At 38.7% G+C, this 24,876-nt stretch overlaps 2 protein-coding genes across 2 annotated transcripts; both read right to left on the bottom strand.

The window, feature by feature from the left end:
• Window positions 1–4,551: 4,551 nt before the first annotated feature.
• LOC117497456 (myoD family inhibitor domain-containing protein-like) lies at window positions 4,552–7,871 on the bottom strand. Its single transcript, XM_034149443.1, has 4 exons — window positions 7,811–7,871; window positions 7,269–7,358; window positions 6,791–7,045; window positions 4,552–4,829 (listed from the first exon to the last, which is right to left on the bottom strand). Exons 1-4 carry the CDS (start codon window positions 7,869–7,871, stop codon window positions 4,552–4,554), a joined length of 684 nt encoding a protein of 227 aa, XP_034005334.1.
• A 4,542-nt stretch (window positions 7,872–12,413) lies between these two features.
• LOC117497485 (forkhead box protein P2-like) lies at window positions 12,414–24,248 on the bottom strand. Its single transcript, XM_034149482.1, has 15 exons — window positions 24,093–24,248; window positions 21,881–21,985; window positions 20,535–20,621; window positions 19,737–19,842; window positions 18,123–18,300; window positions 17,630–17,734; window positions 16,706–16,793; window positions 15,964–16,098; window positions 15,053–15,242; window positions 14,895–14,965; window positions 13,820–13,921; window positions 13,597–13,718; window positions 12,848–12,917; window positions 12,636–12,763; window positions 12,414–12,543 (listed from the first exon to the last, which is right to left on the bottom strand). Exons 1-15 carry the CDS (start codon window positions 24,246–24,248, stop codon window positions 12,414–12,416), a joined length of 1,773 nt encoding a protein of 590 aa, XP_034005373.1.
• Window positions 24,249–24,876: the final 628 nt, after the last annotated feature.

The following is a 24,876-nucleotide window of genomic DNA, read 5'->3' as shown; positions in this document are numbered from 1 at the left end:
GCCCATGTCATGCTTTTCTGGTTATTACCCGTCCCCTTGTGTGTTATGAAGGTTTTTATGCATGTAAACGGTCTGCACAGTCACAAACCCTCAAAGTACACCCTGTAGCGAGTAAAACTCTAACACAGAAAAGACCTGTCTATGCTGCCCCAGAACGCCTCGTTGGAGATTTCTCTTTTTCCATTGTTTACTTCTTGGGTATAGTGACGTATTTCGGGTATAGTACGTAAAGTAACGGCTCCGCAGATTGGTCCAAATGGGCCAATCCGCGGAGCCGTTACGTTTGGACCAATCCGCAGACTTCCTCACACACACACACACACTCGGCGGGACGTTGCGAGGCTCGCTGCTGTGAGGAACAGGACACTGTAAGCTGGCTCACTGGTGTGAGGTCGGCGAGACAGCGAGACACCGCGGAACTCAGCCTGGGCACACACACAAACTCCCAGCCAGGCTGCGGGTGGGTGTGTGTTTGTGTGTGTGTTTGGGGCTGGGCTTTCGCTGTGTCTCGCTGTCTCGCAGACGGCCACTGGGCTCACAGGGAGGGGGGGCAGGAGCTCCAACAAGCCGTTTAGGACAGAGAGTGAATACACATACTATACAGAGATGCTGTATGAGAAACCAATGTGAGTTTGGAAAATTGCACAATATACATTTATTGTAGTATACCTCAACAATGGAATTATGATCAGTAGAAATGGCCATGCCATGGGACCTTTAAATACACTTTAAAGATGAATTAAAACAAACTTTAATTGAATCATGACATTGGATAGAAAAAGTGATATCTAAAACAACAGCACTATATATTTCCAAAGTGATCCTTCCCTGCCATTAAGCATAATAACTACTAATACTGGACTATCTCCACTATAATAAATGTTAAAACATGCATGTCTGATTATTAAAGATGTTACTTATTATACAAATATTACATTACTAAAATAAAAATACAGTCAATAATTTACAACACGTCTTAAATGAACTGAAACAAAAGCTTTTTACACAAGTGAAAATCTATAGATTACCGAGGATCTGACTGAACAGGTGAGTTTGATGAAATAACAGTACAATATTTGCTTATTAAATCGTTTTGAGCTGTGGAAGAAAAGTATATGTTTAGAAGTGACCCTGTTATTGTGTGCAGAACATTCTTTAGATTCCAGGTATCCTGCCATCAATATTTCATGCACAGCCATTTTTAACCCAGCCCTCATTAGCTATGTTTTGATGTACTTCACTTTACCCCCCCTTCCTCTCGCACTCCAAAACACATCGATGATATGCGCTGGTTTAGAAAGCATTCCCCTCACTTATTAAAATGAGACAATGTGTTTATGATTGCCCCCCTCTGGTGTGTCTCTCTTCCCTTTGATCCGTCCTCTCTGCGTCAGACTCAAATGTTAGATATTCAAATCTGGTTACATTTATTTTTGTTTCCTTTACAGAAGATGGGCACATCTGACAGACTGACTATTAGGTGTTATTATTTCCCCTTTTTTTCTTTCAATAGACGCCACTTCATACACTACACGTAAACCGTGTTTTGATTGAGGAGGTTACAACTGTTGTCATGAAGCTTTGGAGGCGGGAGAGAATACAAATAGACAGATGCTGAATAAAGAAAAGTGTTGAAAGGGTTGTTTTTGAAAAGCAGCTCAGGTTTAAAACAAACGGCTCCTCACTGGGTGGGTCATAATCATCAGTGATGCCCAGTCCTCTTATCTCAGACTGCCAGTCCGACAACTGATGAGAAAAAACAAGGTGTCGGTTTGTCAACTAAACAGGCCACTTTATTTATAAATATCACTGCCATGGTACCAATGTGCATCTCACATACTCTGACTGACGCCCAATGAAAGCATGACACTAAATAACAATATAAGAACAGTCAGACATGTTTAAAGCCGTATCAAAAAGATGCAGTTGACAGAAATGTCGACCACAAACCAAAATGTTATCTTTATTTATTCACCTCACTGGTCATTTAAACTTAAATCATATTTCCCAGCGTGATGGGCTATATTAGGCGACTATTGTAGTTAGTGTTTCAAATACTTTTTGTTGGCCCAAAAAAGACTTGAATCGCCAAAAACACTAAGCAATTAAATGTTTTTAATTGTGAAAAATCTAATATAACATGCCAAACACTTTTAAAACATACCAATTTACCAACAAAACTATACATGGGGAAGTTCAGATACTAGCTAAGATGTCTCGTCATTAATATTAATTATTAATAATACATTATTTTCTTTTAAAATGTTTTTCAAAACTCGTAACCTAATTCAATAATGTATACTTCAATATCAAGTTTTTTTATTTTTTTATTATTTTTTAAAAGTACATAAGGTTGAAACTAAGGATTTGTATTATTCATTATTAATTTGTCTGCTAATTGGTTTTACATTTACAAATTATTATCTCAAATGTAAAGACGTACTGAAGATAAATTCATGCATTGTCCCATAATACAGTATACAGAAAAAAGCAACACATGTTGACAATAGGAAGGTGAACTGTTTTAAATTAAAAATGTACTGAATTGATTTATCTATCAACAAAGCAGTTGGGTTATTTGGTCGAATCAATAACAAACCAACATTTTCTCAGTTTCTAGTAACTAATAGGCTCTTTTATTGTTTTTGTTTTACCACAATAAAATGGAAAGTGATGTCCTGTCACTTACGTATCATCGTTTTGTTTTGAAATCAACATTTTACTGCAAATACATACATCCATCTTTAACATATAGGTTCTGAATTGACTCTGACACTATCCGCTGTTTGTTATCTGTGGCAGTAGACATCAGCGGCGGGGAAAGGGTAAAACAAATTGAGGGGGACAAGTGGAACAAACCTGAGTGTTTATTTGTTGCTGTGTGCTCGCCATGCTCTAAATTGGACGTCAGCGCTGTTTCTTGTCACCAGCAGAATCCAAATGTGTTGTGGGCAAAAGAGATACTTAAATTCGATTTACTCGCTCTAACATGATTTAAATGAGCCTCTTGGCTCGCCCGGACAGATTGACAGCGTCGTCTTTATCGCCGCTTTGTTTTATTTTTGGCTGTTTACTCTGCCTCTCTGCTGTCATCTCTCACGGCGACTTTAAAGGAGCCGGCTTCAATCTTCCAACATCTGGAGAGAATAAGCATCCTTTTATGTTCTAAGTGCTTTATGTGACAAATATGAAAAGGGATTCAAGAGAGTGCTGACACGTTTTCTGTCGCCTTGTTCCTCAGCTGCAAAGAGCTGCGCAGGGAGAAGTCAAACCTGCGATCTGATAACATAAGAACCCGAACAAAACTGAGCAAAGAGGTCAACCCCTCTCGTTCAGGGTCTTCCCGGGTCAAATTCATTAAATGCAACTTGATGTACAAACAAAACACTTTTTTTCTGAAGAATATAACCTGAATATTGTATCCACAGTAAGCCCTTAAGCTTTATTGTGTTTAATCCGTTTGACAAATACCTCATTGACTGCTGTTCATATTAATTAACTATGTCTTGTATTTGTCGCATATAGTCTACTGTAGCATGACCATTCTGAGGTGCAGCCATGTGATCAGAGACAACAACACTCCAGTATTTATGACTCTAACGCTGGCTTCAATGTTAATCACCATTGCTTACCAAGGAGATTTTAAACGCAGGACAAATGACCTTGACACATGTATTTGAATATTTCAAATGGTCCTTGAATCTATTTTCCACAAACACAACCAGGACATAAATGATATATCTATAGTGCTTGTGTTGACAATGATCTGAGAATACACAGATGCACAGATGATAAAGAAAATGTTTTGAATATACAATATTTTTGCACCCTCTTGCAGAGAGTTCGATAAGCACATTAACACCGGTCGGGGTCGGGAGGAAGTTAGCTTTAAAAAAATAGGTTGACAGCTTACCTGTTACCCAGATGTAGCTTCATATTTAATGGTGAAGTAAGATTGCTATCACGCTTCCTTATCCTAGCCTACTCTCTGCAAACTGATTTCACATATTTCCCAAAATGTCAAACTATTCATGTTAAATATGGAGTTGGAGGTGATTAGGCTAGCTTAGCATAGAGACTGGAAGCATTGGAAACAGGCAGTCTGGTAAATATATATAATTCAGTTCTGTTGTTGTATGGCTCAAATAAACACAATACGCTAATTTCCGAGCTTAAGGTGTTGGGAGTTGGATTTGTTATTTTATTAGGCCTACTCTGAAATGTTATGCTAGGTCAAGCTAATCGCTAAAGCTCCAGCTCAATACTGAACGCAAATTTAAAAAAACATAATAACACAAATATGTGAATTTTTGTACTTACAATTCCCTTTACTGAAGAAGAGAGTGAATCACCCAAGTTAAATCTTCCGTCTTTAGACTGAAGACTAAGTGACTGTTAAAAGTTTCATTTTAGCAGCATTTGGTGTAAGAACAATTAGTAGATAAATTGGTGATTGTGTTTTTTTACAACTTGAAGGGCTCCATTGAATTTTCGTTGCAGTGAGAAATCCCACATTGGCTTTAATGTCTTATATACAAGTCCTCAGGCGTCCTAGCTGCGATGGCAGATGTCGCAGCACTCCAGACAGAACTCGAGAAACTCGGTGGGCTCGCAGCAGGACTCGAACATCACCGAGTGGCAGTGGGCGTGGCAGTTCAGCTCCTCCACCGGCGCCTCCTGGATGGCCGAGCAGCAGCGGGCGCAGGCGTGGCAGCAGGAGGCGCAGAAGGTGTGCAGGCAGGAGGAGCAGGCCTCCAACAGACCCAGGATCAGCACTGAGCACTGGCACGACAAACACGCCAACAGCAGCTGTAAACAGGAGTCTGTGGCTGAGAGAAAATGAGACAGAGAACTGATTTACCTACAAATATCACATCTGAGGTCACGAGAGAGCTGCTGTGTGTTCTAAAAGCCTGTCAGACCCCATCAGAAACAGGGATTAACGACTCTATTAACCCTAAATTAATCTCTTGCATGTTTATTTGTCGTGCCAGCTACGACTTAAAAGAGAAACTACTCTGCTGCAGTGATCAAGTGTGATTGTGTTTACTTAATCACAGAGCTTCGTTCAGTCCTCGGGGGAAAATCAGAAAGGCCACGGAGGCTGCCAGTGATGAACAACAACGAGGAAGAAGCTGTCACAAGATAATTGCTCTCCCGCCCAAATTAGGTGCAGATGAAATTGCATATATTAACCCCACTGGTGTGTTGCGGTGCGTCTCTCGCGATCCTCACTGTTGTATTGTTACTCAGCTTCGGTTTTCATCCTCACAAGGACCAGAGAGTGAGTGAGCTCATGCAAATGGAGCTGTTTTATCCTGTTTACTCAAGGAAGTAAATGAAAAGCCGATGGCAGTATTCCCTGGGGAGTGGGGTTCAGCGTTTTCCTGCTTAGCCGCTCAAATTATCCACCCCCGCACATAACTTATGCTAATATCTATATATGTGTTTTCAGATGAAAAAGGAATAATGTGTGTGGATACTGTATTGATTTAATGCATAACTTCATAGAGATAACAACATGAACACAAGGATAAACAAGGAGTGGCCCACCGCACGCTTTGATACAACTGGAAGAAAGTGCAATAGTTTGAAAGTGTTCAAGGGAAACTTTTTACACCAAGATTGTCTTTAGAATCAGAATCAAGTTTATTGCCTGGTATGTTTACCCGTACAAGGAATTTGCTTTGGTGTCTGGTGGTGCTAACATAATCAATCTATGAAAATAAGTAGCAATAGTAGGTCAAAAATATAAAGATAATAAGTAAAAAATCTGCCCCTTCCTTCAGACTTCCTTACAGAGCCCCTCCTCCAACACACACGAACGTGCACATGACCAATGAGGGCACGAGATAAGTTTGTGCACGAGATGGAAGGCTGACAGGCAGGTAGGCCATCCAGTTATTTTAGCCGGGCCGGCTCAGATGATTGGTCGTGCTTTTTACAGCGCCACGGCTTCCACAGATGAACTTTTGATATTGTCAAAGCATTTAATGTATTCATTGCTATCGGGATGTTAAGAGCATTCCATGGAATATAATAAAAAGTGTTTCTGAAGTGAATTACCTACCCCACCTTTAATACAAATAAGTAATTTGAAGAAACTGTTTAGTATTAAAAGAGAATCAAGACAAGTATTTACACCAAATTAAAATGTAAATATAAGAACCTTAAAAGCTAAAAAACTAAAACACTTAGGACAATGAATATCTGACAATATACTGTATGGCAAACTACAGTGTATTGTATTTTAAAGTGGAGATCTGTGCAGACGTGTGCAAAAATGTGCAAAATATAGTCAGTCAATATTTAAAAACATACAAATCAATTCAATGCTTTACACAATTGTTGAAACCCTCTCATTGTTACACATTCTCTCATAAGGCTAGATGATGAATAGGTGAAATATGTTCTGTAATTGTATAAAAGTATATATAAAAGAAAGATAAGATGCAAGGCTTGTATTGCCATGTGTACATAGCTACAGTGTAGTTATGACAATCTTAGGTCACAGGCTCCTCCAACAGTGCAACACAATAACACAGATGATAGTGCAAGTAAATAAAATATAATAGAAAAAGTGCAGAATAGTCTATATACAAGTAATTGGAATATTGATATATGTAAGTTGCAAACAGATAAAGAACATAAATCGTGTGCACTGAGGTAATAAAAAGTATTTAGTTAATAGTGTTATCAAGATAAATGTGACAATGTATCTATTATCAATTTGTAGATCATCCAGTCCGATTAAAAACGGTAAGTAAATAAGGCACATTATTGCACTCACCAGCAGGAGTAGCAGTGGGGGGATGTGATCCTGCCCCCCCGCTCCTCCTGCTGCCCCCGCTGTGCACCGACCGGCCCTGCAGCCGGGAGGGGGGGGGCCGCCGGGGGTCTGTGGAGGAGCGGGGCAGCCGGTGGTCCGCGGCTGTGAGGCCACATCGTGGGCAGGTGGGCTTCTGGAAGTCACACTGAGGCCTCTTAAGCCCCGCCCCCTCCTGTGAGGCCTCGGCTCCTAGGGCTGCAGCGGGCTGAGGCTGGGCTGGGCACAGAGAGGGGACGTGGTCTGTCAACATCATCACAAAGCCAATTTCATCTGTGATCAATCTGGTCTTTAGTAGTAGAAACAGACTGGTAAGTTGTTATCAGTTTTTCAATGAACATCCTTGTTTTGCACCCATCACTTTCTCCAGGTGTTTTGGTAGAGTCAGTTTTTCCTCGCTGTATTGTTTGCTCTAGTCTACGGTCTCACAGTTTCCACTTACTGCGGATGAGGTCAGGGGGGGTGGTGTTTCCTCTGCTCACAGGGTCCCGTGCTGGAAGGGTTTCCTCCACTGATTTTAAAGACGCACTGCCTTGAGAATCATCAGAAGAAAGTCATGTTAGCTGCTAAGTTTTCAAAAGGTACTCCAATGACCACACCAACATAAAAAGGCTGTACATTTCAGAACAATTTGCTTTTATTGTCCCGGTAGTCATTTATTCAAATCACTACTTTATATAATATGTTCTGAGTAACCCTGCCTTCTCAACTTTAAATAATTAACTAAGATGGTTCTGTAATTCTTATATTGTGTTTCTTGGTTTTTAACACCCTGCCTAGTGGGATGTTTTTTCAGCGACACTGAAAAGTTTAAATATCTTTGGGATGAAAATGGTAAACTTTACAGATAAAGAGTAGCTCTGACTACAACACTATAAATAACATCTATTTTTTCTTAAGTTTAAGCAAAACAATAACTAGTGGAGCAAAAGTGTGCATGTTTAAAGAAAAATGCTTGTTTTAGAGCTTGTCAGAAGTACTTGCCTTTAGTTGGGTTGCTCTGCTCCTCCGTCCCGTCCTCAGGTACTTGGTCCCCAGATAACATATCTGATACTCATCCTGCTCTAATCTCTGTTTCCCTGTTTATAACCGTTCTCCCTGTGCATCGTCCTGCTTCTGTCAGCACCGTCCGGGAGGTCAGGAAACCTCCAACAACACCCAACATGCCGGCTGAGTCACCGCTCAGGAGACTGTGAGCTGTTCTCAATCTGTGTGTGTGTGTGTGTGTGTTTGTTTGTGTATTGTTGTTCAGGAACTTAATTACAATCCCTTTTCTCAGCCGATCCCTGAGTGTCCGCTCTGAGGTCTGTTGGTGTGACTCCAGGTTGCCTTCTCTGTTCTGCTTTTAGTCACCTAACACAATGGAGACACATACCCCATAAGTGTGTCAGCTGAAAACTGTATGTATGCAGGCCCACTCACCCTCTAATTCACACACACACACATACAAAACTATGCAAACAAGGATTGCTCTGTGAAATTATAATTCATGCTAAAAGTAATGGTTTATTATTCATTTTACCTTTATTCAAACATCTGGTCCAACCCACATGGCATAAGAAGATACAGCCTCATATTATAACTTGAAAATGTAAAGACATTTCTGGATTAAACATATCATGTACAAAACAAACAACCAAAAAAACCAAGTTATTAAATCATGTGATTCTCTTTACTTTCAAATGACATACTGTATGTGTATACATATTTTCAGAATAAGGACTATTAATGCACAGAAATGGACAGACTTGATTATTATATTTGAATTATCATTAAGATTATCATATCGTATCATAATGTGCACAATTAGCCTATCCTGGAATTATGCTAATTGACTTACAAATCCCCTAGGACAAGTAATGCTTTGCGTTGTATTAAAGGTCCCATGTCATGCTTTTCTGGTTATTACCCCTCCCCTTGTCTGCACATTTCCCCTCTGTGGGACTAATAAAGGTATTCTGATGAAGGTTTGTATGCATGTAAACGGTCTGCAGAGTCACAAACCCTCAAAGTACACCCTGTAGCGAGTAAAACTCTAACACAGAAAAGACCTGTCTATGCTGCCCCAGATCGCCTCGTTGGGGATTTCTCTTTTTCCATTGTTTACTTCTTGGGTATAGTGACGTATTTCGGGTATAGTGACGTAACGTAACGTAACGTAACGGCTCTGCAGATTGGTCCACATGGACCAATATGCGGAGCCGTTACGTTACGTCTACAGAGCCGTTACGTTTGGACCAATCCGCGGACTTCCTCACACACACACACTCGACGGGACGTTGCGAGGCTCGCTGCTGCGAGGAGCGGGACACTGTGAGCTGGCTCACTGGTGTGGGGGGTCGGCGAGGCAGCGAGACACCGCAGAACTCAGCCTGGGCACACACACAAACTCCCAGCCAGGCTGCGGGTGTGTGTGTGTTTGGGGCTGGGTTTCGATGTGTCTCGCTGTCTCACAGACGGCCACTGGGCTCACAGGGAGGGGGCGGGGGGCAGGAGCTCAAACAAGCCGTTTAGGACAGAGAGTGAATACACATACTATACAGAGATGCTGTATGAGAAACCAATGTGAGTTTGGAAAATTGCACAATATCCATGTATTTTAGGATACCTCAACAATGGAATTATGATCAGTAGAAATGGCCATGACATGGGACCTTTAAATATAATTGTTTGGCATAAAAAAAACATAATTTTAGGCTATTTTATGTCCTTCCTCAATATTTTGAGTTTCCATACTCTAATTATATAACTAATTAACTATGTTATAACTGATGCCATTGAGATGCTGTAAATATAAATATATTCTCATGTATCTACACCCCTATTATTTATTGTTAAGTACGCCGTGTGAGAGCACAGTATCAATCAATCATTCATTCTGAGCCATTCGTAAAGAAAATCCAACCATTAATATTATATATAATATTAATTAAATTAAAGTTGGTGACATAAAAAACATCTGTGTATGTAAAAACCTTGATTCCCACAGAGGAGGAGTTGATGAAGACAGGACAGCTGGTGACAGCATCATCATCATCATCATCATCACTGAGGAGGAGATGAACAGAGACCAGCCCTTTGTGAGCGCTGTTGACTAAGTGCTGTCAGAAGAGCTGCGCTGAGGAGATGTTGACTCTCCTCACCGTGAGTCTACGGCACATCAAAGCAACACATAAGTGAAGCTGTTGAAGTTGTCTCGCACCATGCTAACTTTCAGTCAGTGAACGCAGCGTGGAGAGGCAGTCAGAAGGAAATGTCATCTAATAGGCTGACAGCAAATCAAAGGGAGCCCTGAGAGAACAGCAAATTTAAAGACAACTCGTTATCAGCAAAGACAATTACTGACATTAGTCAAAACAAGGAGCTGAGCATCTGAGGCCTTTGTTCTGTCGTAACATCTTCCCTGCATGGAGGAGAAGAAGGTGTGATGCTTTGGTTTATTTTGTTATTATTATAGTATTTCAAATGATAAAAGTAAGGATAACCTAAAATATAATTTCAGTAATCATCAAAAGACAAACAACCATGAATTTAACAAAACAATGTTTATATGATAATGTTAATCATTTTGATTTGAAGCAGGTATTAGAATGTATGGCACTTTTAATTCATTTAATTCATAGATGTTTCTAAATCACAGGTAACTTTCATGTTTTCACGCTTACTACATAAACACGAATTGAATAATAATTGTTTGAAATAATATTCAAAGTTGTTTGTTGCAGCAATGTTGTGAAGGATTTGGATTGGACAGCATATTTACTGAATATAAATATATATTGTGAATTATCCTCATAGTTCAGTTTGACATAATCATTCACTACTTCTTGTTTTAATTAGCCAGACTGAAAAATATAACCCTGCTACTTCAATCCAAAAATATATACTTTTTGAAATGCATTTTTCATGTAAAATACCCTTTTACACTCCCACAGGTGTAAACATGCCATGTTAGAAAATGTATGGTATTAAAGTGTACTTGTGGGTAACAAAGCTAAACCGTGCAGGATATTTTAAGTTGGTCTTAATGTAAAGTTTTGACTCAAATGTGTTTTTTTCAACATCATTAATCTCACGTGAAACAATGATACCATTAACAGCTTTAATGACACGGTGACAAGTTTGGATATATTTATTACATAGTAATCAGACACTTTGTACATACAGTTACAGACAAACACATGTATATGAATACAGAGAGGTGTTTGTGCACAGCATCTAATGTAAACACTCAAAATGGTATAAAAGTGGAATGTTTGGCACAATCTTTATTCCATAAGTAGCATGTAGAGAAACAGGAAAACACACGAGACAAAAAGACTTTGGTCACTTTAAAAAAAAGTAACATTGATAAAACACCTTCAGCAGACTGATGAGACAACAGAGAGAAGCCACAGCACACACTGTGTTATCAAATATTTCACAAACAGAAAACCGTCACCAAAAAACATCCGTGTCTTCTCTCTTACTCACAGAGACCAAACATTAACTCTGTACATCATGTTATAACAAAAAGATCAGTGCTTTGACCGTTAGAATAAATCATTTACATGAAAGAGTTGGACCCTTAAAAATACATGATTTCTCCGACCCATCGGTTCCCAACTCTACTCCCAGTTTCTGACTGTACATTTTCTCTATATTCTCTATTTACGCTGATGCTTGTCATGATACACGTTATTGGCCATGTCTGAAAACAAAAAGATCATATTTTTTCCAATATGGATAGTCCAAATGAGACAGCTTTGGAACCACCCAATTCTACACCTTTAAATACATTACATCTCATTTTTAACTGTGATCATTTAAAGGTAGGGTAGGTAAGAACGGAGAAACCAGCTCGAGTGCGCTAGAATTTGAAAGTACGCAGACGAAAAAAATCTGCCCCTTCCTTCAGACTTCCTTACAGAGCCCCTCCTCCAACACACACGAATGCGCACATGACCAATGAGGGCACGAGATAAGTTTGTGCACAGATGGAAGGCTGACAGGCAGGTAGGCCATCCAGTTATTTTAGCCGGGCCGGCTCAGATGATTGGTCGTGCTTTTTACAGTACTACGGCTTCCACAGATGACATTTTTTAATGTATTTATTGTCAAAGCACTTAAGATATTCATTGCTATCGGGATGTTAAGAGCATTCCATGGAATATAACACAAAGTGTTTCTGAAGTGAACTACCTACCCCACCTTTAAGTGTTGATCTTATCTTTGAACTAATGGTTTAAAAAGTCCAACACGGAAAAAAGACGGCACTATAACTCACTTCCTTTTCTTTAGGGCTACAATGTCAGAGGTAAAAGTGGATAGCTGCAGATTTATCAATAAAAACAGAACATGTTTCATGTGTATGAATCGTGTATATCTGCCATATAATGGACCACATTTCAGAATATCTCTATTTCAAGGTGTATTTGATCAAATTGTTTTATTTTGCTGACAACTTCAGGCTGTCTGACACAACACACTGAAGGCTACCATGACGTAAAGATGGTATAATATGTAAACTGTGGTCTCCTCTGACTTCTGTACAAAGAAGTCTAACCTATTCTGCTTTGCAATCTGATTGTTTTGAAACCGTTCTCTGTCATTCAAGGTCAAACAAATGCTCTTCGTCGTCTTCAGTCGCGTCGTGCTGCAGACCGGCTGCATTAACTGCTGGCATCAGAGACTCTTCCTCGTTCAGATTCAGCGCTTCTTCTTTAAGGAAAAGAGACCTGCAGGAGGTAAAAAAACAAAGACATGTCAATCAATTATTGCAGCACATCAATCCCTTTTTTTTAGGTTTAACAGGTTATATAAAACTCACTGCTGGACTCTTGTAGAGAAGTTGTGTTTATTGTGGCTGTTTATTGTTTTGTTCTCATGTATTTCACTCCTGGAGTTTCTGCTGACACACTCCTTGAATCCTGGCAGTGAACCCTCAGCCAGGGACGTCTACAAAGAAGAATAAGAAATATTCAACCTCAACCCGATCAAACTCCTGTAAATCAGAATCTGTACGCTCACACATCCTCTCACCTGTAAGCTGCCATTCACGACGGTCCCATAATCAAGGTTGGAGGACGCATTTTTAATCAGCGATGGACTCCTGTGGAATAATAAAGGTAACATGTTTTATAATGGACACAATCCATGTCTAAATCCTGGCAAGCAGATCAATGCCTTGTGTATATTCAGTAAGACTCAACATTGGTAAACAGCGATAGTTTGAGGCATTTATGATGACAAATCATTCAGTCGCATAAACAATCAGGAAAGAGCGTTGAAACTGCCATCATTATAAAGAATTTGTCATTATTTGTTGAGGTTTATTATGGGAAAACAGGGTTAGGGTTAGCACACGGGACTTTACTGTCAATGTTGACCCTGATAGCAATGCAGTGTTGTCACAACGAAGGTCAATACTTAAAAAGTCTCAATTTCTGTTAATGACAAAAGGTCTAAAATATATTGTCTTCATTTTCTGCTTTTTATCTCAAAACAAAGGCCTTTTACAAGCATTGATTCACAGGATAAATACCCTACAGTTCAAGCTTGAGCTTATTTTAATTCAATCTTTGTAGTGATCCATGTTAAAACCCAGTAGAAGCAGAAGAAGAACATGTTATAGTTGAAGAGAAGAGAAAAAACCCTTGAGTTTTCTTCAAAAAATGTTTAAAATGTTCGTTCTGATGAATTTAGAAAATGTCTTAAATGTTTTTGTATTCTCATTGAAGTGTATGCAGGTGCCCTGAGGCCTGTGCTGTGATGAACAGGAAGTCACCCACCCTGTGATCTTCTGGGATCTCCTCCTCTGGTACTCCAGCTCGTCCACCGTCCACACGGCGCCTTTCACATTCTCCACACGCACAAAACACTTGTGCAGGCTCAGGTTGTGGCGCACCGCGTTCTGATCCAGAGAAAATCAGAGTGAAGCACATATTACTGAATACACGCTGCATAAATCAGGTATGACACACACTGGGAGTCAATTATCTCGGGGTGCGATACCTTCCAAGTGGCAGCGTTGCGTCTGAAATAAGCAAACATCCGCGTGAACCAGTTGTAAATCTCGTTCAGGGTCAGCTGCATGTCGGATGTTTCCATAATAGCCTGTAGATGGAGGGGAATACAAAAATAAAAATAAGGACAGGATCAAGTAACAAACCTCACTTCTTCAATTCTTATCCAAGAAAGGAGGAGACAGTCGCACACTCGCAAAGATACAGGCGTTTTATTTAATTATTGCTGAATCAACTGGCTTTACTTTTTTAGGATAAAAGACCAATAATCATCTAACTGACACAAAACAAGTGCAGTGTTGTTAATCAAGTTTATTTTCATTATCAATTAATCTGCCGAGCCTTTTCATGATAAATATACGACCCAGTCCAACATTAGATGTCAGAAATGTCAGAAAAAAGCACAAAGCTCAAGTCAAATTCCTATTTTTTCTGGTCAATAAGAGATATTAGTTAAATATAATTCGTTTTATATGATGGTCTACAATGAGAGCCAGACAATTATAATATTTTAGAAACTAATCCAAGGGGAATCTTGGCTTGAGAAGTAACTTAGTTGACATGATTATCAAAATGTTGCCAATTAATTTCAATTCGTAAAAACAGTTGATTCAAATGAATGAACTGACATGGCCATCAACATGAGAGAGGTTGTGCATCGAAAAAGCCTCTGATAGGGCAGATTTCACATCATAGGTACCATTGAATACAAAAAATCTGCATGCATCTATATTGCAAATTATACAATAAGTCTACAAATGTGATATATTTAATAGTACATTACATTACATGTCACTTGTTAGACGCTTTTATCCAAAGCGACTTACATACTCAATACTGTGGGCAATCCCCACATGAACAATTTGGGGTGAAGTGTCTTGCCCAGGGACACAACGACATGCTGACTGCAGTGGGGTTTGAACCTGTGACCCCCTGATCCGAACACCAACGCACAACCCACACCTAATATAATATATTACGTGTAAGTCACGTGTTTACATTGGTTAAAGTTAAGTAAAGAAAATATCACTTCTTTCTCCATTCATAAACGTTACAAACTGTACCTGTCTTATCAGTGTTGCATAGGTGAAAGGCGGTCTGATATCATTGTTCTTGTAGAGCTCATATTCATTTTCTGAAACAAGACAAATATTTTAAAGTGGAAAATGTGCTATAAAGTCTTTATTTCTGTATGAACACATTACTAGAGTATTTTGTTTACCTGAGGACAGGGAGTAGACCAAAGGGTGATGGCGAATTCTTATAGCCCCAGCACAGGACGTGTGATTGGTCAGATCTTCCTCACTCCCCTGGAATGAAGTACTGACAGGAGCCAGAGTTCGAGGGCACAACTGGGGGGGGTCCGAGGGGCTCAGCGAGGGCAGGTTGTCGCTGGCAGAAACTGAACTGAGCTGAGAGCGACACAAGCAGAAGATCCAAGTTAACAAAGGAAACAAGCGGAGTGGAAAGATTGACGGAGAAACAAAACAGAGCGGGAGATGTTCAGCTGAGTGTAACAGAGCGATTTGATGCGCCTCCTCAGAGGTGATTCCACTAATATCGCAAGAAGAAGGGAGACAATTATTGTTAATTATAGGGTGAAATTGTTTGGTGAGTGTTGTGATTATGGCACAATATTTGCAAGATTAACATCTGATTAGCTTTCACGTTATGAGAGCATGTCTGCTGTCTGAAAACACAAAGGCAGCCATCTGGTGCCAACAGCTGGGAGCCGAAGGAAAGGAAAGTAAAGGTGGAGATCTCAACAAAGGAAAAAGTCAATTGAGAGTTAACAACACGGGAGAAGAGGAAACTTTTAAAATAAAGGCATTTGTGATCTGATCTGGAATCATTTTTCTTAGGTTCAAATATTTCTGTCCTTCATCTGATGCGGATGAACCCTAAGCCATGTTTATTTGTTTCAAGGAAAATGCATACTTTTGCAACTCATCCAACTGTAAAAGTTCCCACGGTCAATTACAGGGTGGCGGTATCATATCAGTGCTACAAAAGATGAGGTTGCAGCCAAAAACACATGATTTATTCCAGTTCTCCACTACATATGTGGAGTTCTGTGTGCATTCAGTTTACGGCTCATTTACTCTGCCTCTGTTGTTCACACAGCCGATCTACCTGAAGGTGTGGGTGATTGGCCGTGTCAGATTGTGGCGACCAGCGACTCGGGGGTGCAGAGATCGACTGAGACTCTAAAGATGGCAGATGCAGGTGAGCCATCATCGCTCGCAGACGCTCCCGTTCTTTGCAGAGCTGTGAGAGCAAAATCAGAGTTGACGGTGTCGCTTCAAAATCACTGAACACAGGTTGTCAAAAATGGAACGCTGTGAACCAAACACATATCAAAAATATCATTTTCTCACTGTGTCAAACAACATCAGAGAGGTGGTGGTGTTGGGAGGACACTACATGAATATTTACCCGGAGCATCAAGGTGTTTGGGTGGTGGAATTTGGGGAAAACTCCTGTGTGTCAGACTTATATGTCTGCTATAAATATCAGATAACACAATTCTTAAATAATGAAAAACTAAACTGTATTACCCAGAATCAGAATCAGAATCAGAAATAGGTTTATTACCAGGTAGGTTTACACGTACAAGGAATTTGACTTGGTGTCGTGGTGCATAAAAACAAGAATTAAAAACACAGGTAGAGAACTAGAAAAATATTAAAAATAATACAAAATATAGTACAATATAGCAGTATTTATATTGCAATGGAATGGAATAGAAGGAATAAAATATGGAATAAAAATCAACAGTAATAATAATAATAAACACAGGTTTGCACAGCCACTAGCGCAGACAGTAGTTATAACATGTGCTGTAGTTGGACATTTTCACAGCACTCGTGCCTACCTGGAGCTCAAGTTGCTGCACCACCTGCATCTGGACTCTGCACTGCGCCGTACTCCTGTCATCCAGAGTGTGCTCCCTGCCTATGTGCCTGAAACACATTTGGGTGACGTTAAAGGAATATTCAACAACAAAGAATCACATTGCTCAGGATCATATACTCCAATTGCTCCGTCACAGAGATAACAGTTATTTTGAGCTACAATTTCTTCCAATGTATTTGGGAGAGAAACTTCCTCTGGATATAAAACACACCAGGAAAGAGAAAACCCCAAAAAGCACAACAGAGCCCCTTTAATATATAAGATAGTGAAGATTTGTTTGACGCATACTGAACAGAATCAACAGAAGAGAAATGGATTATGTTTGAGTGGTTTTAAGAAAGTTGAATGTTTTGATAATACACATTATGGTTTTGTGTTTTTACAAAATTGAATTACATTGTAGTACATTTGAATCCAAGCTGACTGCCATGTAAGCCTTCTCGTGTCCTGAAATAGGCATCAGTTTTTCAGAAAAATATATAAAAAAACACATTTTGAAATTATTTCTATAATCCCCAAATACTCTTCTGTAAATCAGAATAACAACATACTCTTTTCTGCACAATGAATACAATGTGTTCCCTGTTTGCCAAGTAGTAAATCTATTTATTTCTATCTAAATAATGGTTGTAGCCAGAAATGACTCTCTTTTAGTTTGATTGTGTAAAAAGGATTTATGGAAAATGGATTTATCCCTTTATGAAATGTTAATTCATAGCTCGGATTTGGACATAAATTGGATCTAATGACAAATCTGGGGATACTCAATTTCCAGAGCCACTTTTTAAGCCATTTGATCATTTGATACTGAATAGATTATTACTGAAATATTCCTTATATTTAACACAGAAAGGTGATATACGTTGGGAATGGATAAACTTACTTGATGAACTGGCTGACGTTTTCACACAGCGACTCACATCCAGGCCAGTTACACACCCCGTGCCCGTAGAGAGTGTGTGTGGCAGCGCGATCAGCTTTGACGGCACTGGATTAAAAGTATTATCATGATTAAAAACTACAGCAACAAAACATGTTTTCTTTGATTTTCAGGTGACAGAAAATGACAGAGAGAGGTTGAGGGGAGCACAGAAAAACAAATGGAAAACTATTTACTTTTGATTTTTGGGACACGTAGTCATGTAAACTTTTTCTTTGCTGAACCACTTCAGGTGGTGGAACACAAAGCAAACAAACAAGACCAAATAAATCGTCCCGTGGGGAATTAACAGTGAAGCTTTGCCGCGAAAGCAGAACAGCTCCTCACCCGTACCTCGAGAGAAAGAAAATGTCTACAGATGACGAGTGTTTGATGTTTAGAAAGAAGCGGTATCAGTTCTTAAAATCACTTCACAGCACAAAGAGAGAAATCCTACCATTCTGCGCTGCGAGGAGAAGCAGACTGCTGGTCACCGCTCGGCCTCCCGGTGACTTTAGCTGACATCATGTTGTAAGCAGAAGAGTCCTGATCGGCCTTTGATGTCATTTTATCTTCAGTTATTCCATGTGTGAGCTCTTTCCATATCTGCAGCATCTCTGCAGGGCTGAAACCTGCTAAAACATAAAAAAACATATTGGATATTTCTCCATTTGAGAGTTTTGTTTTCAATGTTGATTGAGGAAACAGAAAATTATTCCTTTTTACACCTTCCCTCTTTTTGTATCTCTGCCCCACATTAACACTGTTTCTACTGATTCCCATCTCAAAGCAGTTTGAGGGCAGAAACAGGTAGATCTGTACTGATTTTAACTCGTTTTCTTATGGTGCAAACATTTTTATTTTAAGCAACCAGTCATGCCAACATTAATTACACTGTAATCTGAGTTTTTTTTATTTGAACTGTATTGTCATACTATATCTTAGATATTTTATTTAAGTGTATTTGAAGTATACAAAGTATTATGTTCGTAACCTTTATTTAAATCAGGCTTTATAATTATTTGAGTGACCGAGATCATGTAAGTGTATTTCAAGTGTACTATGTATTAATTTATTGAGCTGTACTTAAATCAGGTTTTAAAATTGTTTGACTGATAGAGATCATGCAATGTTATTATTTGTTTATTGATTGTTATGAACCTGCCTGAGGACCACAGATGGAAATGAGCTATTAGCTATAATCTGGCATATTGCATCTCTTCTCTTTGCTGAGATTAATGTTTTTGTATGCATGGTCCTTCTATAAATAAATACAAATACAAAAAATCAACTCTTTCATGACCTCATGTAACCTCTTCGCTGTAATCTAGGAATAACTATAATTAATGCTAGAAAATGAGTCAAGATTAATCATCTTTTTGTAGGTTTCACTTACATCACTGTCTCTTTTGAGTTTAGTGCAGTTATGCAACTGATCGTAAAATCAACAAGAAACAGATCTGCCTGTGTGGAGCACTCACTTACAATATTTGATCAGATACGTGTCCATGTTAGTGTATTATTGTGCCCTTGTGAAATAAAACAACATACTATAGTAGTCTTATGTGCTATTTCAACCTTACATTTGCAGACATTCAACACTAAAAACACATTGACTGTACAGGAAATGTAATCATGCATTACGTCAAAGTAAAACAGCTGACATTTCCTTTATCTAACATGAAGTGGAATTCTTTGCCGAATGATTTAAAGGGCTGTAAGAAATGTTTTATGTTTAAGAAAATGTATAAAGAAAGCGTAATTAGACAGTATGAAGTTGACTATTGATTGTGTTCTGGTTTTATGTTTCAGTATTTGTAAGCAACTGTGACTGAGAGAATATTGCTTTTATTTTACTTTTTAATGGTTATTTCATTTTTTCCCCTTTTTTTTTTTGTAAGAAGAGGCAGGTAAAATATGATTTTCTTCTCCCTGCTCCTTTCCACCATGCACTATAAAATAAAAAAACAGTATAAGTGTACATGTTTTGTAAAGTGTACATGTTTTGTTTTAAAATAACTGCCATGTGTGAAATAAACAATTAAATCTGAGGGAGGTGAAGCATAGTGACCTGGGGGGAGGGCAGCGGAGGAGAGGACGGGTCTCTGCGCCCGGAGGATCTGCTGCTGCTGCTGGAGCTGGAGGAGCTGCTGGAACACAAGCTGCTGAGCAGGGAGCTGCAGGAGGAAGAGAGACATTTCAGAAAATAGTGAGGTAGTAGTTTCAAGTTTCAAGGCTTTTATTGTCATTTGTGCATAGCTACAGTGGAGTTATGACAATGGAAATCTTAGGTCACAGGCTCCTCCAACAGTGCAACACAATAAAACAGATAAAATAGTACAGGTAGATAAAATAAATTGAATATAATAGAAAGTGCAGAATAGTCTATATATAGTAGGCTAATTGGAATATTGATATGAGTTGCAAACAGATGAATGTTATGGATGTTCTTTCAAAAGTTCAGGTGTAGTATTCATTTGATAGTCTGCTCACACTTTCCCCTCTTTGATAATTGTCAGAGTATTAATTCTGGGCTAAAATCAGTGGCTTGTACTGCGTCTTTAAAAGCTTCCTTTAACAAATACCTCTACTTGTATTACATACAAATATTCCAAAATCCCAAAAGCAAGTGACAAAGCACACAAAAATGTTCTCCTAATTTGTACAATTAAATAAGATATTAAATGTTCATTATTTGTGTCACTTACAGGCTATGTACACCAGACATTTTTTAACACATTTTACAAATTCAATTGAAATTACAGAAGAGCTTTTGCGCCAAGATGGGTGTTATAATAACGTTGGTGCCAAACCAGTAAAACAAATAAATACATTAAAAATAAAAAACAGACCCCAAATAACAGCTCACCTCTTTCACCACTTTCTTGCTGGGCTTCTGTTGAAGCAGCTGCAGATGAATCTGTTGTTGCTTCTTGTAAAACTCCTTCAAATGTTGCTAGAGAAACAGTCAAGGAAAATGATTATAACCGAATATCATAACAAAATCCAAAAACAGTCAAATATAGCTGTGCTAAACTTTTTAATTACAAGTGACCAACAGTTAAACATATTTATGCATCCCTAGATCTTGATGTAAAACACATTTTTTATTTTGACAACGTACCACAATTTCCCTAATATTTGTTTTGTTGTTTAATTAACAACATTAAAGGTGGGGTAGGTAATTTTGGAGAAACCAGCTCGAGATCGCTAGAATTTGAAAATACACAGTCGGAAAAAATCTGCCACTTCCTTATAGAGCCCCTCCTCCAACACACACGAACGCGCACATGACCAATGAGGGCACGAGATAAGTTTGTGCACAGATGGAAGGCTGACAGGCAGGTAGGCCATCCAGTTATTTTAGCCGGGCCGGCTAAAATGATTGGTCGTGCTTTTTACAGTACTACGGCTTCCACAGATGACATTTTTTAATGGATTTTTTGTCAAAGCACTTAAGATATTCATTGCTATCGGGATGTTAAGAGCATTCCATGGAATATAACAAAAAGTGTATCTCGAGCCGGTTTCTCAAACTTACCTACCCCACCTTTAACAATGATCACTGAGTTAAATGCCAGTGGGTAAAGTGGTCGAACAGGCTAAATAGCTAAAATGATTGTCAACCAAAATACATATACATATAATCCAACGTATTTGTTATTTATTTTTGCCTCAGTGGGCCGTGTTTACTTTGATAGCTGTGCGGTAGCTTAGCGGCTATCTTGGAAGGCTGATGCTAGCTATGGTACCTAGCTAATGTAACAGTAACATTAGCAACTTACCTAAACTCAATAACTGAATTTTCTGAATTGTTTGAAATGTCTGCTCTAGCTTAACAAGACAATATGTTCTTAAAACATGTATTTGTTGTTGGGTAAGCTAGCTTATTTCCTAGAAAATGTGTATACCTACATTTACTTGGCTAACTGCTGCTGTTGTGCCTATATTAGCTTGCTGTTCAGCTGTTAAAACTTTTTACAGTAAACTATATTACTGTTTAAATTGTAATAATACAAATTATATTTAAGGACAACTTTGCTAAACTATAGCTCATCAACACACTAATAGGGCACTTTATATTGATTCCTTTAGTTATAATAATTTCAGCAATACATGTTTGTTTTTTAACAAATACTCAAATTGTATCCTGCACAGGTAGGCTATATTTCAGTAAGCCTGAATGCAATGTGTTATTATTAGAAGTAATAGTACCTGCTGTAGCAGAAGGGCCTGCTGCTTCTGGTGGATCAGAGCCTGCAGCTGGTTTGGGGACAGGAGCTGCTGCATCTGCTGAGGTGCCATCATCGCCAGAAACACCTTCAGGAAGAAGAGGATACAAAGATGATGAAGGAGGCAGGCAGAGTGAAGGCATGCGTACAAGTGAGTGAGACGGAGGCAAGTGTCAGGTGTTAAACAGTATTTTTTTCCCCCAATCCAATTACAAAACAGTGCTGTCAACCCTTTGTGAACATCATCATGCTGGATTGTGTCATTGACCCTAAATGAGATGGGAGATAGGCTGACCAGGTAATTAGCAACACAATTGCATGCTTGTTGTGACTCCTAATAGAAGTGTATGGGTATTAATAAAGGCAAACACTCACAGAATAATAACTGACCTGCACTGTGACTGATTGAGTGACAAATAACAGAGTGATCGTCCACCATTGTAGTCAAACAGAGGCAACAGCAATCCCCATGAATAAGAAACATCACTTACAAATTCAGAAATGAATTACAAATAATGCAAAAAAAAACGGTTATTCTGTCAATTGATTGTTAAGGGAAATATGTAATTTATTATTTGAACAATATTCTGTTTTTTCTAGAGATGTGAGGTGGTAGTCAATATAAAGATATGTGTAACAGCTGTTCCCTGATGTGCTTTGGTTTCAGTGAAGCCTTATGTTGGAGTAATATCTCAGCGGTTTGTACGATGTAATGAAAGAGGAACACATCAGGGACTACGGATTCATTTTTGTCATCAGTCCTTTGACGTAACCTCCTGTGTTTTGACTAGACTGATAAAAAAAACTAGAACGTTTCAAACAATATAGAAATTAAATGAAAAATAAACACATTGGCAAAGCAAATGTAATAATGTACATTGCATGATACACAAAAAAGTATTTTTTAAACATGAGGAAAACAGTACAGTGGCAATGGCTTTTCCAAAATGTACAAAACCAAAACAAATGTCAATTTGACAAAACAAACAAAACATCTAATTCATTAACATTACAGTATGTGCACCAGCCAATAAACCTTGTGTGTTAAATAAAAATCATCTCTTGCACCACCTAACTTACCATATTTCCTAACTTATGCATGTTTTTTTTCAATTCAGTTTAAGTGAGACAAAAAAAGCACATTTGTGATTTGCTGAAAAGGTATTGATCAAAAATTGTCATTTGATTGTTTGTCAAAATACTGAAAACTAATTAATTGTTAATATACAAAGAAAACAATTGCTACATGCAGCCGTAGATTTACACTTTCCTGAATATTTTTGTTCAGTAAGGCACTGACGAACAGCTGGCTCTATTATCATGCTTTACAAATTATTAGAAAACCATTCGTTGTGTGCAGATTGGATGCTGCAGTTAGAATAGAAATACATTACAGATGGATGTCTTCATTTTTTGTGAAAAGAGAGAACTGATATTCACTGTAAATAGCCTCAATTGGAAAAATGTTCAGAGTTTGGAGTTAGAAAAACTTCAATATCACACTCATTATCATGTTTAAATTCTTAAATCACACTCTGCAACAGTGGCATCATGACATTGTCATTGAAAATTACAAAAACATAACATGCTTAGAAATTCAGCCAGGGCTAGTAGAACCTTTACTAAGGAAAATGGCAGGTTTTTCTATTATTGTTTATTAAAATACTGTAGGGTCAAAAGTTGTGTGCCTTGTCCAGGTTTAGAAAGTGAATTAAGAGAAAAGAGCAGAGCAAAACTGACAAGACGTGAAAACAGACTGAAGGAAAAAGCGTTTAGCAGGCATTCATTATCCTGTTGTTTCATTGTTCCTCGTAGATTAAGATTCCCAAGGATGGAATCACAACAGACAACCATAAAATTACGTCGGGTCATGCCTATTTGCCGTTCACTTGCATCTGTTTGGCCTAGGTCTGTGGACAATCGCTCCTTCTCCCTGGCTCTGACTCACAAACTAATAATGAAGGACAAACAGAGTTCTGCGTGTCAACTCCCAGCCCGGATCACATGTCATATGAAATCTCTGCCACTGTCAACAGAGGCTCCAGGTACGCTGTCCTGTCAGAGGACGTCCAATATGGAGCAGGTATTACTCTTGACATCTGTTTGCCTAACAATGTTCTATTTCCCACTTATGAAGAGGAGGAAGAAGTGGAGGACGAGTGGGAGGTTGAGGAGTAGTAGGAGGATGAAGATACCTGTTTACGGTGGAGACTCTGCCAGTTTTCAGCGCTCACTCGACTGCAGGAGTCCCCATTAGCTGCTCTCTCTCCTGCACCGACGTGTGTGTGGCTGAGGAGACTGCTGGCTGCGGTTTGACGGGCTGCCGGGGGACTCAGAGGAGACTCAGGCATGCCAGCTCAGCTCCTGAAAGAAAACAGTCAACAGTAAATAAGCTGTGAGACACACACACTGTAAATACATTTCAACATCATCTCTAAATAACACTTATATGTGACCTTGTGTTAAAGACATGGGAAGAAGAAGAAGTGCCACAGAGGAAGGGGATGCTTTTTAGGAACATACAAAGAGAGAAAAATAAATTATTTTCAATACTTTAATAAACAAAGCAAGGCTTCACATATAATTAAACAATAGTGATGCAATTTACAATACTACGCTAGATTGAGGTTATAAATCTGTGATGTTTGAAATTAGTTGCATGTAAATGAAATCAGGAAAAAGACACTTATATTTCAGCATCTTTCATTCTTAATTTCTGGATATCAAATGCTTCTACACCTCATGCAAAAATAAGATTGGCATACCAACATACTGTAATGTAACGTACTAAAAGTTAACAAAAGGTTGCCTAAATTAAATATGAATTCAGTATACATACAAATGTTATTTGTCATAGATTATATTTACTTAATGTATATGTTTCCTTTGCAGGGCATGAGTAATGCTTGCATGAAGTCCAACGTACATTAATCATAACAAATCTTTGCGGTGCATGAGTGAGAAAGTATGAAAGATCCT

The sequence above is a fragment of the Trematomus bernacchii genome, unplaced genomic scaffold, assembly GCF_902827165.1.
Source record: "Trematomus bernacchii unplaced genomic scaffold, fTreBer1.1, whole genome shotgun sequence".
NCBI classification, from domain to species: domain Eukaryota; kingdom Metazoa; phylum Chordata; class Actinopteri; order Perciformes; family Nototheniidae; genus Trematomus; species Trematomus bernacchii.
The sequence above is the reverse complement of the archived record's forward strand: the minus strand, read 5'-3'. Positions and strand labels throughout refer to the sequence as shown.